Source organism: Coturnix japonica, chromosome 4 (genome assembly GCF_001577835.2).
Source record: "Coturnix japonica isolate 7356 chromosome 4, Coturnix japonica 2.1, whole genome shotgun sequence".
Classification (NCBI taxonomy): Eukaryota; Metazoa; Chordata; class Aves; order Galliformes; family Phasianidae; genus Coturnix; species Coturnix japonica.
In genome coordinates, this window is record NC_029519.1 from 19,226,109 (window position 1) to 19,243,335 (window position 17,227).

The 17,227-nt window shown below is 37.6% G+C and overlaps 1 protein-coding gene across 6 annotated transcripts in view; it reads left to right on the plus strand.

Annotated features, from left to right (window-relative positions):
- Window positions 1-17,227, plus strand: part of TMEM144 (transmembrane protein 144) — a 23,538-nt gene extending 6,311 nt beyond the window's left edge. The window contains exons 1-13 of one of the 6 annotated variants that reach the window (XM_015860923.2): window positions 2,480-2,535; window positions 4,567-4,632; window positions 5,288-5,496; window positions 6,742-6,864; window positions 7,313-7,412; window positions 7,911-7,991; window positions 9,584-9,665; window positions 10,406-10,479; window positions 11,265-11,383; window positions 12,401-12,520; window positions 12,970-13,067; window positions 15,008-15,061; window positions 15,733-17,227. In XM_015860923.2, the coding sequence (XP_015716409.1) occupies window positions 5,358-5,496; window positions 6,742-6,864; window positions 7,313-7,412; window positions 7,911-7,991; window positions 9,584-9,665; window positions 10,406-10,479; window positions 11,265-11,383; window positions 12,401-12,520; window positions 12,970-13,067; window positions 15,008-15,061; window positions 15,733-15,816 (1,074 nt within the window). In that variant the 5' untranslated portion in view covers window positions 2,480-2,535; window positions 4,567-4,632; window positions 5,288-5,357 and the 3' untranslated portion in view covers window positions 15,817-17,227. The other 5 variants (XM_015860925.2, XM_032444241.1, XM_015860926.2 and 2 more) reach the window with 5 other exon arrangements.

A 17,227-nucleotide genomic window follows, 5' to 3' on the forward strand; every position in this document is an offset into this window, starting at 1 on the left:
AACAGGAGGGTTTTCTATTTGTGCTTTCCAAAATGAGGACAGCACGGTCACTGTGCAGATGGAAGAGTCAAGGCAGTAAGAGCTTGTGCAGAGCTGAGCAGTGAGGTAGTGGTGAAGCTATGACTTCTGACTCCTCATCTGGTAGAAGGAGAAAATAATAAAACATACATGTTTGCTGCAATTTAAACTAATAGGGACATTGCCTGTTCCACAATTAACACCCTAGGGGGAACAGATTGATTGAAGGATACACTTATGTTTGAGGTGGTTATGAAACTTTGTGAGTGGATTTTTTTTCACTGACCACCACTTTTGTTTACTGAATTCAAAAAGCTCTGGACAATAATATCAGTATAAATACGGCTAATCTTGCTTAAAATTGTTTACACTTTAGAGTTGCAATATATGAACCTTCTCAGATCAGGCTTACATGCTGGAGGGTCCTGCTGAAAGATGGAATGGTGATTAAATGTGCCCTTTTGACTAAGAGAGAACATAAATGGGTCCTATGAGCAGCCTCCTGTGTTCCATCTAATAAAAATACAACGTGAGTGCAAAATATCAGCAAGTTACATGGGTAAAATCAGGGCAGAGAGCATATATGCACATACACATAAAGTATTTTGAAAAGCTCAAGACAGGTTTCTCTCTTTAAAGATAAATAGTGAGAAGTAAACAGACCATTTAAGCACACAGTTTGGAAGCAAACAGTTCCTATGAAGCTTGTAACCACTTTTCTTCTTTCAGCTGTCACAGAACATTATTATTCTTTTCACCTCGCACTGCTAATAGCACAGGCCAGGGAATGTATCACACTGCAACAGCTATACACGAATGTCCAGTTCTTGCGTGCAGATTGTACAATGACCTGTCCATGGCAATCAAGCATTTGTGAAATACTGCCTGTTCCAGTTACTAATACTTTTCATTTGTCATGGCATTTCTTTTAAATTTTGCAACCTATGCAATCTTCTTACAGCAATTCTTCGCAGATTATCTGGTGGGAATCATAAGGGGATACAAGATATTTCTTTCCTTCCTAATTTCCTTTGTAGCCTAGAAGCTAAAATGTGCTGTATGCCCTGATGTGTGGTGATGACCACTGGAGATTTTTTTAATGATTTCTGTTATTATGGCCATAGTATTTCCTTAATTCTTCATGTTCAAGAAAGAGAACTTTCTTTAGTGACATCTTGTTAAATTTATTGGAATGGATGGTTGCATGCGTTCAACTAAGTAGGATTTAACATCTTGTTAACTGCAGAGATATTTGCATCTAAGTTTCTTCTCTGGATCTTTAAAAGATAACACATTAAGATGTTGGGTTTTTTTTTTAGTGCTTGTGTACAGTTCCAGTGCCTTACTAGATTTCACAAAACAGCCAACAAATGGCTCTGGACTTGTTTGGAAAACAAGCTTTTCTTTGTGTTTCAGGAAAGATAAGGACATGTTTGTCCTTTGGTAGAAATCCTCTTTCTTGTATCACCACTAAAGCAAAGATGCAGCAGGGCACAAAAGTGAGCTGAAAGGGTAATTTCTCTGTGCTCAACAAAAATCTGGTACTTCTTTTGAAAGAATAGAATGAACTATGATAGTTGTCTCATCAAACACTGACCTCAATTGTCACAATTTGCCTACCTATACTTAGCCTGCAAGTCTGTTTTTATTTCTTGCTGCAAATTATTTCTGTAGTACTACCATCAGTGTCCATTAAAGTCTCTTATTTATATACCCATATTCCACAGTTAGTGTTATCTCTCTAAGCTTAGGGGCACTGGAATAGCAAAGCTAATATTGGATTAGATGGAATTGAAAAGGGCAATGGGCAGAAGTTCTTTTCATTTCTACGCATAGAACAGCTGAATTACATATTTTTTACTTTTTTTTTTGTCTTGCTGTAACTGCTGAAACACACCACCATCAGTGTCTTTATTTGTAGAATAAACCAGATCAATCTGTGTTTATCATAAGGACAGACTTGCACGTTGAAATGGCTGAGGAATGGTGCAGTCCCGTCTGTATGGGGACTATAGGCTTGAGAAGTTATGCTGCAAGAAGGAATTGTCATTATTACAGTTAACGTAGACCTGACTTTACAAAGCATTGCTTTAGAATGCTTGTGCTGTGTTTTTAAAGCTGTCAACGTGAGCTGGCATCTGGAAACTGTACTTCAAGAGGACAGAGATGTTTGCTTCATTACTAAATGTGCTGACTAATAAGTCTATGCTTCATTTGCTGTGGGTCAGATCCTTACAGGGCAAACAGCGAGAAGCGCCATGACATATGCGTGAAATATTTCTTTTTTACGACTTGGGTTTGATTATTGAACAATGTGGCAGCTTATGGCCGCTGCTCGCCTCAGCCCAGATGCCTGCTGGCCTCGGAGCCTCGCAGGCAAAACCGGACGGCAGCAGCCCAAGCAATGCAGCGTAGTAAGGGACGGAGGGCGGAGGCGGGCCCATGCGAGGGGCGGGGCAGACCGGGAGGGAGGGAGGAGCGGCGGGGTGGCCGGTGAGGCAGTGCGGCGGAGTTGGGGTGAGCCGGGGAGGGTGGGCGGCAGGTGGTTGCAGTTGCTATGGGTTTTTACTCAAACGGTGCGTGAGTGCTTGGCTTGGGTGAGCCCGAGGAAGCGCAGGCGCGCTCTGCTCGCTCGTGTTCCCCCTAATGGCGGCGTTTAGGCAATGGTAGCTGCTGCGGATCGTGGCTTCCTTTTCGGTACGTGTTGGTTTCGGTAGGAGGAGCAGAGTCTGGCAACGTAGTGAGCTCAGCTGACCGTTTTTCCATGCTGCTTGCTTAGAGAAAGTGTGGCCTGTCTTTCAAATGCATCGTCATAGGGAAGAGCAGAAACACGTGTCTGGCAACTCATTAGTGTGCCTGGGGTCACCCGAGCAAGCCTCTGCACCACCAAGGAGCCAACAAGAGCCTCTTAAAATGACGATGAAAATACCCTTCCTTAATGGGAAATGTGGAATAGGAAAAATGTGCAAATTAGTAGCATTAGATACAGCTTCTAAACAAACAAGCATGAGCAATTTCAGATTTTGGCTGTGCTGTGGATCCACCTTGTGATGGGAGCTGGCTTCTAGCTTAACGCAGCTGTTTGCAAGGACTGCACCATTGTGTTACTGTTGCAGTAAGTGAAGGTAGTAGAATCACAGAATGGCTTGGGTTGGAAGGGGCCTCAGTACCCACCCTGTCCCAATGCCCTGCCATGAGCTGGTTGCCCCTGCACCAGACCAGCTGAGGCTGCCCGGTGCCTCGTTCAGTCTGGCCTTGAGCACCTCCAGAGATGGGGCACCCCACCTTTTCTGGCCTCACCGCCCTGTGGGTGAAGGATGAGTAAAGGAACATGGTGGTGTATTTCTGAGGAAACAGTGAAAATAGAGAACACGAACTTTCAGTGAGGTAAACCATTGAAGTAAGTGGGATAAAGCCAATGTATACAAACAAAACTATATTTCCTCTGCAGCTTAGAAACCCTTTCAGTAAGGGCTACTTACTGAAGAACTTTTTTAAATAACAGAAACAACTGTCTCTGACTTGCAGATACAGCCACTGTGTTCTGACATCCTGACAACTTCAGCAATAGCCCTGCTGTGTATTTGTTAGCTGTAAGCCATTGGAGGTGCATTAGCTATTCATCTGGCAATTACAGGATTGTAGAGAACAAAAGAGGTTTTTCAGGAATCCTCTGAAACTTTCCCAACCAAGATTAAGGTTATTGTCCCAGTACATGCAAAGAAAAATAAAATAATAGTGTAGTTGACTTAATGCTGTGTGTCAGTACATTGTTTGCTCTTGAGACTGGATCATGGCTTAATTTTAGTTTGGAAGGGACCTCTGACAGTCATATAGTTCAACTCCCCACTTAAAGCTGCGCAATCATTGAAGTGCATCCAGTATCTCCAGGTCTTGTCATCTGTGTCTTTTTGTAAGTATTTAATGAAAAAATGATCTTTCAAGGAGATAACTTATGGAAACTGAATGGTATCAGTACTTATGGGACTGAACTTTTCACTTGCTAATACAACTGATTAAATTCAGCCAGTGCTGATGACTCTGCTGAAACTCAGACAAAAGCACTACCTCAGCAGCTGTGGATTTCCATGTCCTAAGGACTCCAGAGAAGATGAGGCTGGAGGGTTAAGCAAGATGAAAGTACAGGCTCAGCTCCTCCTTTTCACAGAGTTCAGTTGCAGCACCTCTTAGCTGATTTTGCAAAATTAACTCCGTCCTTTTTTAGCTTCTTTCCTCCAGGCAGCACTTAGGCCACTACGCTGGGGAATTTCAAACTGCATTGGGATACCATTATAATCAGAATAAGCAGCTTTACATCAACAACAGGATTGCATACCTCTATAAATATCTCCCTTTATACTCACAGAGTAATTGGTTGTTTTTAACGGTGAAAATCTTTCATTGAAAAGAGGAAATCTAGAGTATAGGATAAACAACCACTGAAATATGTACTGCCAGTTAAATATCTTATTGAAGGTTACAATTCCAAGTGCCTTTCTTATATATTTGTTTCTTATATGTTTACTTTTCTTATATATCTGTTTTCAGAGCCACTTTTTCTGTCAAATCCATATCAGAGGTGTATGGGACACTTCTGCTGAGTGTAATCTCAAGGTGAGTCTCCAACTAAAAGAACAAAAGAGGAGGTTGTCATGCGATGAAAAAATTCTATGGCTTTCACTTGTAATCCTGTGGAATGAAAGGAGAAACTGTTGAAGCAGCTTGTCCTGCTACCTAGAGGAAAAGATGAACCATTATTCCCTCTTTATACCAACTAGATCAATTCTTGTGGTTTAGTATGTGATGCTCACTATGGCAATCTGTTGAGTCTCTATGCCAATTCATTACTTGTAGGAAGAGAGGTTGCAATTTACTGTGGCTTCTTCCAGTAATGGTTTTATCTAATTTTCTAGTCCTTGCTTTTTTACACACCTGTGTGACTAGTTTGCCTACAGGAGTAAAAATGTTATGGTATAGTGTCTCCCTAGGCAGCAAGGTTTCCTGTAAGTCTCAGAGATTTGAATCATCTGCATTCATGGTGTTGTGTTTTCAGATACAATTTCTATGCAGTTGAGCGTGAAATGCACCAATTGTTTTGTGCATCTGTTCTTAATTGACATGTGACTACAATTTTATGGCATGGAATTCTATGGTTTAGTTCCCAGTTCTTTCTGGCTTAGAGAAACATAGGGTCCTTTAAGTTGGAGGTTTCTGAACTAGAGTGGTATTTCTAATACTTAACATGTTTAATTCTGCTCTGTGATTTCAGAATTTTTCAAGACCTGCAGAGAAAAACAAACAAACAAAACTCTACAAAAAGAGACACCTTCAGTGCAAAAATGAGCTTTGGGAGAGCCTACAATACCTTTAACATAAGCAATGGCACAGATCTAGCTATTGGATTTACCTCTTCCACAGTAGCTGTTCTTCTGTTTGGGACAAATTTTGTGCCAGTTAAAAAATATGATACTGGTGATGGTAAGCTTACTTAACATTTTTACTTATATTATTTTTGCTAGTAGGAATAGTATTTCACCTGCAAATGTGAATGTTTCTATTGGTAGACTTATAAGTATCAATATAGTCTGTGTCTGTGCTTAAACTTTCTTTCTGGTGTTAGAGTATAAAGCAGTAATGTGTTAGTTCAGAATATGGTAAAAAGTTGTACACTTTAACAGTAATGATGATTTAATGAGCATCTTCAAATAGAATGTGAAAATCTTTTACTGTGCTGGGGATACAGTCTTCTTTATAACACTGTAAAAGTTGTTGGACTTTGGAATGTTGCACTTTGGTTGTGGACCTGAGATAATATGAGACCAATAAGAAAAGGATATTTTTATGCTTATAATTAATAACACCAGTAAGAGGAAACATCACTTCTATTTTCTTATAATTTCTTTAGAATTTATGATACTAGTTTCATGTTGTATTTGCATGATTATCACAGAATCACAGAATCACAGAATAATCAAGGTTGGAAAAGACCTAGAAGATCATCCAGTCCAACCATTACCAATACTTCCCAGCTAAATCACATCCCTCAACGCAACATCCAAACGTTTATTGAACACCCCCTTGGTTGGTGACTCCACCACCTCCCTGGGCAGTGCATTCCAGTGCCTGACTACCCTTTCCGAGAAGTAATATTTCCTTATGTGAAGCATAGTCAATAACCAATCACCAGAGGAATATATCTACAACCGTGTTATTTTAATGTTATTATGTGCATTAACAGACTCTTTTTTGTACCAAATGCAGTCCTAGAAGGACAAGGGTAGTTTAAAGTAAAAGTCCTTGCTGGCATGAAGTTAAACAGTCTGTTTAGTTGTCCCTTAGAGATTCAGTGAAGGTTGATTTGTCCAAACTTTGCTATCCTCAGTGTTCTGTATTAATGAGTTGGACCCTGAAGGAGCTTTGTCTTGATCAGTCACCTGCACTAGCTGCTACTGGGGTGGTGGGAGAAGCTTTCAGTAATGTAATATCCTCTTTGTCTGAAAACTATCAGAACTTTTATGTATTTGAAGGTTGGGCCAGCAATTTGTTAAGTAATTTATTAAGTAATTAATAGAGTGCATGGCAGGGAATAGATTGACAAAAACTGACCAACTTTCATTTTTTTTCTGTACTATTTAAGCTAAAAAAGCATGTGCTCAGAGGTAAGAGACTCACACTTGTAATGTTCTGCCATTTTTCTCTCATGCACATTTGCTTTTTTCATAGGAATGTTCTTCCAATGGATTCTCTGTGCTTCCATTTGGATAGTTTCTTTGGTGGTCAATTTAATCCGTAATTGTCCCCAGTTTTGGCCTTTGGCTATGGTAGGAGGTTTTCTGTGGGCTACAGGTAAGTGTTCCAATCCTTGAAAAGGATTTAATTAATCCTAACTTACCACAAAAACAGCACCAAAACCATTTCCGTATATGAGGTAGTTATTTGGCTTTTCTAGTCCTGCTATTAATGGGGCTTTAGTTTTGGAGCTGTGAATAGCAGTACTGCATGTGCTGTACTACCTACTTAATGCCTCCAACTTTTTATTTTATAAGCAGGAAATTCGCACCAAAAATAACTTTTAAAACAATGTTGAGGAAAAGTCTGTGATTTAATATATTTATTTTTAAAAAATGCTATTGACCTGTAATTGCCTCAACTGTATTACCTTCTGAACACTGTCAGACTAAATTGATAGCTGAAATATGGAAGACTGTGGTCTAGTTTATAACTGATTTTAATTTTGGTGTTGTGGGTCGTTGATTTTTTTTTAATTATTATTATTTATTTTTTTCTTTTTTAGGCAACATCACAGTTGTCCCTATTATTAAAACTATAGGCTTAGCTCTTGGTCTTTTGATCTGGGCTTCTTTTAATTTGCTGACAGGCTGGGCAAGTTCCAGGTGAGTGTTTTAAATCATACATTATTAATGTTCCTCTTTCTTTGTTAACAGCTAGAGTGTAAGAACTGTCACCGATAAAGAGGAAAAGAGGATACATTAAAGATCTTTTTCTTTCAATGTGGAAAGTAGTCAGATTAATTATTTTATCTTTTCTTTTTGTTTCTTTTGCCTCAATAGGGAGAAAATGCCCAGTCATGTTTATTAGCATAATTGAGTAAATAATGTGGGTTTTTAAATAAAATGAGAGCACTGTCTTCTTCAGCCTGGATTGATAAAGCAATTGAAATTAACTTTGATTTTTGAATACCCACATTAAAAAAATCAATTTCAATTAAGATTTCTTTTCAGTTGGTTTGTGCAAACCAACTGAAGCATCAATCCAATATTTCTAATATAAACTTCAGCAGAATTATTTCTGTGAATAAAGATTTTCAAGACTAGTTTATAGTATTTGGTATGGAATTTATGCAGCTAAGAGTAAGTAGTTAAATGTTCCAGGTTTGGATGGTTTGGAATTGACCCAGAAGAGGTAGCAAGACCAGCCCTAAATTATATTGGAGCAGGACTTTCACTATTAAGGTAAAAAGTTATGATTGATTTTTGTAATATAAAAATATATTTTATAACCACAGAAAAAATATAACCAGCAGGCAAATCTATTGAAATATTCTTTGCACATTGATTTACCACAACATTTTTGAGTTGTCCATGCCTCTTGGTTTTTGTTTTGTTTTCATACCTAGATTTCAGCACAGAAATGTAGTTTTATGCTGGTAGACATTGTCAGGACTGTGGTGCAATCATTGTAACAGCTCCCTGTCTATCTAACCTCCAACGGCTGCCATATAATGGCTTCCTTTGGGATCTTTGGAAGGGCTTCTCATTTTATTATTAGTTTGTCATTTGTGTGAGTTCAAGTTTTGAGCCAAACATAGAGTAAAGGTGGTGTTTGTTAGGTAGCAGTGTCAGTGCTTTCCAGCTGGTTGGGTGGAAGAGTGGCCCTAAATGCAGGGGCAGTAGGCTTGCCATAGGGATGCGAAGCAATAGATGCACAAAATACACCCCCAAAAATGTACAAAAGAGGAAAGTTAAGAACATGGAGAGGGTAGAGACCATCCTTGACTGCTGTGGCTTTTTACTAATGGTAGTAGCACATGATATTGAGAGGTTTTCACTGAACAGTAGCAGTGCTACTATTCCTGCCTGGTGAATTCATTCAGCTCACCAGCTGCTTCCTGCCAGTTCCTGAGATATCACAAAAAAGTGATCAACACAGGAAAAGACCCTTACCAGACTTGTTTTCCTGGCAAGCTGCACAAAGCATATGTATACTGTTCCATAGAGCTCAGAAGCACGTGTTTCATTTTAGCCTCCTGGGTGGCACCTGTGCATATTTACCTAGTCCCTCTGGAGGAAGCTGGCATATTTTTGTATCTATCCATATGGCTTCAGCAGGAGATAAATCACTCTTCAAGGGGAGGTGTTCTGCTTATGGCTATGAGAAAGAATTAGTAGAATATTAAATTATCTTGCTGAAAAATAATTTAAAAGAACAATCCAGAACCTCATTGTTCTGATTACATACACTTACCTGATTTCTGGGAGCTGGGCATAAAAGTAGAAATGTTCCCCTTTCTTCTTTGTTTTAATCAGTCAGTGCATTGGAGCATCGCTAAGCCATACCCCTTCTCCTTCTGCATGTGCATGAGGTCCTGTAGGAGCAGTGTTCTCCCAGTTGCACATGATAGAAGACTCAGAAAGACTAATTTCCCTTGAGCACAAAACCAATTCTGTGCAGGTTTAAGCTGCTGCATACAGAATTTCTGTGCAGATGTTTGGCTGTGTGTGGTGTTGTACAAAAGGGCACTGTTATCTACCACAGCTATTATTAGCATGTGTCTGTAAATACACACAACAGAAACATTTCAATACCATTATATAGAAGAGAGAACTTTAAAGACTAAAATAAGATCAATCTGTTTACATCTGCTTAAGTGGTTTGTTAAAACTGTTCAAAGCGATTGTGTTTTTAAAATGTATTGAACTGAGTCTAGGGTAGTAATGACAATAAAATAATATGCTTCCAAATACACCTTTTGTCTCAGGATGCTAAATGTTATATCCTTCTGATCTGACTTGTGGTATTCATTGGTATGTTTTTCTCTTCTGAGCGCTGTCATATTTTTTTTTATAAAAACTGAAGTCCAAACTTCTTCAGCTTCGTTAGAAAGCACGCCATTACTGAGAGAACATGTAAGTATTCTACAGATACTTTACAGCAGTGAAAATATGTAACCGTTTAAAAACGACAGTGAAAACTGCTTAACATTAACATTCACAGTAAACTACATAAAACAACATAAATACGCATTGATGCATTATATTTTATTTGTACATTTGGTCAAATGTAAGCAACAGAAAAGGCTTTCCCAAATGTTCTTTCTCAGCTTTCTGACATACAAGTACTTATTCCAGAGGTTATGTTATAGACAGTGTGTATTTCTTCCCTCTCTGAGAAGAGGAAGCAGTTCTAATAAAAACTTAACTAAAATAACAGGAGAATGCTTAGGGGGGAGGCAATGGAATGCATAAGCGCTCTCCCAGATTTTTGCCACGTTACAGAAGCAGTCCCTGATTTGCAGTGCAGGATGAATTTTGAAAGGCAGACCTGCATGTAAATTTTAAAAACGCTTGTGAGTGCTCTGTTACGTAGTAAAGCCAAAATGCAAAGCCACTCGTTTACAGGCTTTGAGATAGATCCAATTATTACTGTTAGGTTTTTGGGTGTTTGTTTTGTTTTTTTTTTTGTTTTGTTTTGTCTGAAATGATTTCCCTTCTCTTTATTCCAAAGTATTTGTGTAAATTCCTCTTGTTTTTCCTTCCATTATCATTTTCTTAGAGAAGAACTGCTGTATTAATATGGTATTTGAGAGGATGTTTTCTTTTTAAAGGGAAAAAGCCAGGACTGAGTAAAAACTCTAATTTTTCTACAGTCTGTTAATATTTCTGAAGATTCCTCTGATGTCTCATGGGTGACCAGTCTTTCTCCAGTAAAAAAAAGATTTGTGTAAGTCATTAACAGAGAAAGTAACTAAACACAGTAAGAGCAGAATTTACTTTGTAGTTTTCCAGGCATAGTCATGCAGTATTAAATAATACACTTATCTGTATATAAATAGCTGCTTAGCTAGTTGAATAATTTTCTTCTGTGTTCAATGTGTTTTACCGTACCAAAGAACATTTGCAGAGTAAACATCAATAGCAATTATGTTATTACAGAGTTGGTTTGTATCATGTGGTTGATTGGCACCAGCATAAAAGGAACCCATGCTTCCAGGTGTGGTTTCCAGGTGAGGACACCTGGAGAAAGCATGGCAACATGGAAAGTAAGCAGCTGAAGTGGTCCAGGGTGGGATTGGTAGCTTGCAAGGGGACTGCTGACAGCCAAGGCCCCAGTCATCTGGAAGTGGAGAAGGGGGTGCAGTGATCCTGGAAATCTTTGTGTGGGAAACATTGACTGCAAAGTGAAGCTGAGAGTGGGGGCATTTTAACTATTAACTATTTTTTTGTTTTCTCTCAGCTTACTTTAAAAAAAATATATTGCTTGGTTGGTGTGGTTAATACAGATTGCAGGTTCTTGGCACAAGAATTGACTGTATTACTTTGCCACGAAGTGCAGGAAAACTGAATTACTGTTTTGAACAATTTCTGCTTTTAAAAAAATAAAACTGTGCTACCTTAACATTTGTATGGCATTGCTAGCAGTTTTCTTGGATGTTTTTCAGTGTGTTACTTACTTCCCTAATTAACACTAGTCTCTTCTTCTTTTCTGATTTTTGCTCTTTTTTAAAGAGGATGTAGCCTAGCTGTAGTAGCTGGGATACTCTATGGTTCCAGTTTTGTACCAGTACTTTACATCAAGGACCATGGAAGAAGAAATGAAACTATATATGCAAGAGCAAGTCAATTTGGTAAGGCCAATAAGACCATTCCACTTTGTGTCATTATTACACAGTAGTCTGCTTTCGTAAAGGCACGGGATGAAGCTGTTCATACTGCTGGAAATAGAGTGGTAAAATACAAGTTCTGCACTACATTATGTGTTAGCAAGTTTGTTTCTATCTAAATACTAGCACTTCCTTTTTCCCAGAGGTGACTTACACCATTAGAAAACAGTGAGAAACAACCCAGAAGATAGAATGCTTATCTCGCTTCACATCCAGTTAAATGTAGCTAACACTTTCAAAGTACCAGGTTCATATGCCAGGAACATGAGGTGCAAGAACTCACTCAGCTGCCAAATTAGTACACTAGCAAGTGAAAGAAGAAGGTATAGTATGATTAATGAGCAGAAGAGAGAGATAAAAGTTCAAGTATTTAACATTTTTTTTTTTTTTAAATGGAAATATAATAACTACAAATGTTTCTCAAGAAACATTTTCCTGAAGATTTAGTATAATTTAGCAAGTAGTACCAGCAGCAGTTTAAGGACCCCCTTGGACAGAACAGTGCTGCCGTTAACATTGTTTATTACATCATGTACAGTTTCTTTTGAATGCAGGAATTCATATATTCCGAAACTAGACACAGTATTATTATTGTAGTTGCCTTTCCTGACAGGTCAGAGGAGATAGAGATTACCTTGTTACATTCTTCAGCCTTACCACCTTGGGAATGCTTTGTTTAGCATAAACTAATACAGTAGCTTGACTAATAGAGTTACAAAAAATAACTCACAGGAATGCATAAGGGCTTGTGACAAAAGCTAGAGTCAGTGCAACATTTAATTCATGTTTAGTAGGATATGTATGACTAACCAAATCCATCCATAGTCAGACTGCTACATTAATCATAACCACAATTGAACTTGAATTGTTAGTAGTAGCATTTTATTTATTTTTGTCTGTATGAATATGATCAGTGAAATAAATGTAGTTAAAATTAATAGCTGATATTTTGGGTTAATACGATGTTGCAATCTCTTTCAGATTTAGATTATGTTTTTGCACACTTCAGTGGAATATTTCTTACAAGTACTGTCTACTTCTTGATCTACTGTGCAGTCAGGAAAAATAAACCTGATGTTTATCCCCAAGCCATACTACCAGGTATGACTGTTAAACTAGTAGCTAATTATTGTTAGTTCCTCATACTTTTTTGCAGTGATTCCTTCAGTCTGTGTGCTGAAAGTCTTTGAAGTCTGTTTATTTGACTTTATTTTGAAAGATACTCCTATTAGGTTAATTAAGGTTAGGAAACAACCTTAATTTAATCTGAAAAGCGACATTGCAATCCAATTGGTGGATTTTCAAAAACTAACTCTGCCTGAGAGGAGAACACTTTGCCCAGGAAAGTGTGAACTTTAGTGATAATTTGGAACTTCAGTTGAAGTAGCTGATTTTATCCCTTGAGCTTTGTAGATCATCAGAGCTACCTTGTTAGAGTAGTTACCATACTAAAATGTTTGGTTTTGCTATTATGCTGTAAAAACAGATGTTTCACAAATGGCTGTCTATATTTTTCTGTACATGTTTTTGATCAGAATTTATTTTTCTAGGGTTTGTTTCTGGTGTGCTTTGGGCAATAGCCAATTGCTGCTGGTTCATCGCCAATCACTATCTCAGTGCTGTAGTCAGCTTTCCGATAATTACTGCAGTAAGTATATAACAACAGAATCTCTGACTGGAATTAAAGTGAAAGTTCTTTTTCTCATATTTGTGGAATTAAGTTAAAATTTTGACATGCCTGAGGCTTTTCTTTTTTATTTTTTCCCCCAAGAGTATGCATTGCCTCCTTTGCTTGTCCGTGCTAGCCTTTGTTTTATTAGAAACTTTCATGACTGTGATAAGCACCATTTCGGCCAGTGAAATGTGGAGGAGTTGAAAGAGACTTCAAACTGTGTTAAAACCAATGCTCTGAAAACATAACTGTATCAATATTAAACAGTGAACTGAGGAACTGAGGTGATTAAAAGAAGAAAAGTTACATACTTTCATCTCACCAAGTATATATTGCTCTGAATTTTTTTCAGTTGTTAGTTTTAACTATTAGTTATTTTTCTTAATTAAGGATTAAGTATTTTTTACTACAGCTCTTGAACACATCTAACAGCATGTGAATGTTGATAATAATTTTCTTATAGCTGGGCAGGGAAAATAGCTGTTTGATTCCTGCTTATGATACTGTACCTTTCAAACAGTTAACATCAGGAAGTTGCATAAATGTATGAGTCTGCTGTTATTCTCTCAAGAGTACTGAATGGTGCTGCAAAGCTGGATAACTTCTGGCAAATTGACATTTATAAGTATCAAAAAGTTCTGCTGAATGGCTCTATTTTGGAAAAAAAAGAAAAAAGAAACAATAGGGATTAAAGCTTGCTTCAAGATGCAGTTAATCAAAATGAACTCTGCAGTATGCAATGAGAAAAAGAACTTGGCATCATTCTAGTTAGAAACTGAAGGATTAATGGAAAGCAGCTTTGGTAACTTTGGTTATCAGCATACGTAAAGGGCAAGGATATAAAACTATTAAATGACAAATTTTCAAGACAGCACTGATGAGAAGCTGCCTGTCTTTTCCCTGCAATTTTGGAATTGCTCCTTTACTTCACCCTAGAGGGAGTTTCAGTTATTCATCGTGTCACTTTAACTATTTGCTTCATTAAAAAAAAAATGCATTCCTCTGGCAATATAAGTTACCGAGAAAGAGAAATAGCACCATAGTCATTATGTAAATAATACTTTGCAATTTCACTAAGAAATAGCATGTGCAAACATACTCAGCACAAGGTGCTGTTTTCTCCTGGTATAAATTTTTGTCCTATTGAGTTTACTTAAGACAGAGAGAGGAAGACAACTGTCCAAACATCTGTCAAGTGTTTCAGAGAGCAGCTGTAATGGGAAGCATTTGCAGAGAGTTTCAGACATTTTCTTATCAGACGTGAGAATTCAGGTCATTGCACACACAGGAGAAAAACTGTATTACTGGGAATGTCTGGAAATTATCATTGTATACCACTGTTTGCTGTTAGCTAGGAAACCTGTAAGACGACATTGCAGATAAAACACTGGTTTTCCTGACCTGTCTTAGCTGTCTGACTTTGTGCTTTGTCCAGATCCCTGAAATACAGGAAATAACATTAGTATTCCAGTCTCTTGATATCATACCAAGCGATAAAATCAAACTTTGTTGAACAGGTTAGTCATAGTAGAGGAAATGTAAGGAATATCCTTGATGGCTGCCAAAAAAACCTGAATAGTCCTCTAAAATGTGATGATAGATCAAAGACTGTAGTTTGGGCATATTATTTGGAGTCTGTAACAGCTAGTGCAGATCCCACAGTGTAATTTAGAAAGAAATTATGCCCTTTCTAAGAAGTCTTCTACTTTGTTAACCCTTCTTGATTATTTATTGTATCTTACCTTAGAAGGTCACTTAGGTGATGATCATGCTTTTTCCATGAATGTTGTAATTATATAGGATGGAAAGACATAAGCTTGCTATCCAATTGAAATGCAGCCACCCTTAAAACAATAATGGGAATGTGGCACATTTTAAGGAAATGCTGTAATGTACAAGTAAATCTTATTCCTTAGGGTCCTGGCCTTATTGCTGCAATGTGGGGAGTCCTTGTATTTAAAGAAATCAAGGTAATCTTAGTAGATCTTTCACCTAGTCTCTCTTGTGTTTGTGTCTAGCTTGTAGAGCTGCATTACCTGATAAAGAGCTGTCTGTCTTTAATTTATCCACCTTACAAGGATTGCATTATGAAGCTAAATGTCATGCAGTAATAAGTTTTCAAATAAGTTTTTTGGTATTTTTTCCAAGAAAAATTAAGAACTTTGAACAAGTCTTATAGGAATGAAGATTGGAATTCTATAACTATGAGCAGCAGGGAGAATAAATGAAGACTGTAGCAAGGTCAAGAAACAGGATGCCAAGTATAACCTTTATTTGAGCTAGTTCTTCCAGTGGGGGCAGGGAAATTGGCAGTTGCCCCAAAAATCATGTGGACTAGCAAACCAGGATCAAATTCTCCAAAGGACCAAACAGTGAGGCAGAGTGCCCTTCTGATTGACAATATAGAGATTCCTAAACTGATATGCACAGAACAGGCTAATTTACTTGATGTTAACATAGCATGGCTGAAATTATTTTTCTAGTGGAATTTGAAGCATAGCAGCGTAGCCCTAAGATTCCCTTAGCTACTCTGTACGAGGTTCATAGATACGTAATTTGCCATTACAGATGAGATTACCTTTTCATGTAATGGATAGATTTGTTTTATCATAAAATTAAATGAAACCTCTCATCTATCCAGGGCCTGAAAAACTACGTATTACTCTCCATAGCATTTTGCATCATTTTGGCTGGATCACTCTCCACAGCGTTTTCTAAAGTTTGAAGATCTTCTTACCAGTAGATGGTGCTGCTGTCTTGCTTAATCAAAAGCACAGCCATACAGATCGACTGTTTGCGAAATGCGTGTCCAACATCTGGAAATGGTTATTTCTTCATTTCGAGAATATCAAAGGATCACATTAAGTAAGGCCAGATGATTTCATAGTTACTGATTTTGCTGGTTTAGGTATGAAACTTACATCATCATAAATTGCAGTTCACTGCTGGGTGATGTACAAAGGGAGTAAGTATTCTGTGTGTGTTTACTAATTTATCCTATTCCAATGCTCTGTCTAACTGATTAGACTGTATTATGTCTTGGAATATTTATGTTTTCGAACTAATTCAAAGATGCAAAAGTTGTTTTTTATTTAGAGGCAGTATTCTTTAAAGATACCAATTCATATAAAAATCTTCCAATCACTACACAATTTTGAAAGAAATGCAGAAAAAAAAAAAAAAACGGTGCTGAAAAATAAACTAGTGCTTGCTGCTTATCTATTTGTTTAAATGCCATAAGATTATGTAGAAATCATGACCATGCTATGAATTGTTGGGGTTTTTACTGAACTCTTGTTGAGTGAAGTAAATCTGTCTAGAAAAATGCAACACTCAGACCACAGTCTTCGAAAAAGAACAAAGAAGAGCAGCAGTGCGATTATGTTTTTCATCTACTTTTATGGGCACTATTCATGGACATACTTTAATACCACAGATTGAAATTCGTAGCATGTTGAGATTGCATTGTAATTTCATTAAAGTTTTAGTCTGGAAAAATCATTGAATGGATTGGGTTGGAAGGAACGTTAAAGATTATCTAGTTCCCACCATGTGTAATCTATCCCCAGCTGTGCTAAGAATAAACAAGCGGCATTGCTGGGACTGGGGGGACCTAATTTACCTCTAACCTTGACCAGCTGTTTCCCATCTTCACTGCATGAAATGCTGTAGACCTTGTCTGTTTCTACAGTATTCTTTTTTTGTTTGGTGCTATGAGTATCCTGAGTGGAGGTGTCTCGGGTTCTTCCGATTTTTGCTCTTTCTTGAGAGATCCTTGTTAGTTCACGTGTGGTATGGACCCAGCATTTTTCTACCAGATCGGATTGTAGGAAACATTTGAATCTAGTAGGGCAGGAGCACCTTTACCTTTCCTCATTTCTACAAAGCATTATTTGGCTTTCTGGAACAAACCCACAGCAATTGCATAGAAATACATGCAGTTTTGTATTGTCCTCCAGTCTATATTTTAAAGCTATGAGATGTGACAGCTTAATTGCTTATTGTTTGAGCATTAATTACAATTCTTGTTTGAAAAGACTCAAATGTTGGTTTTGTTAAATGTTCTTTAGCACATTCCCTATTGGATTTGCCTTTTTGCCTTGCCAATAGAAAAATAATAAAAAAATAAGAACAAA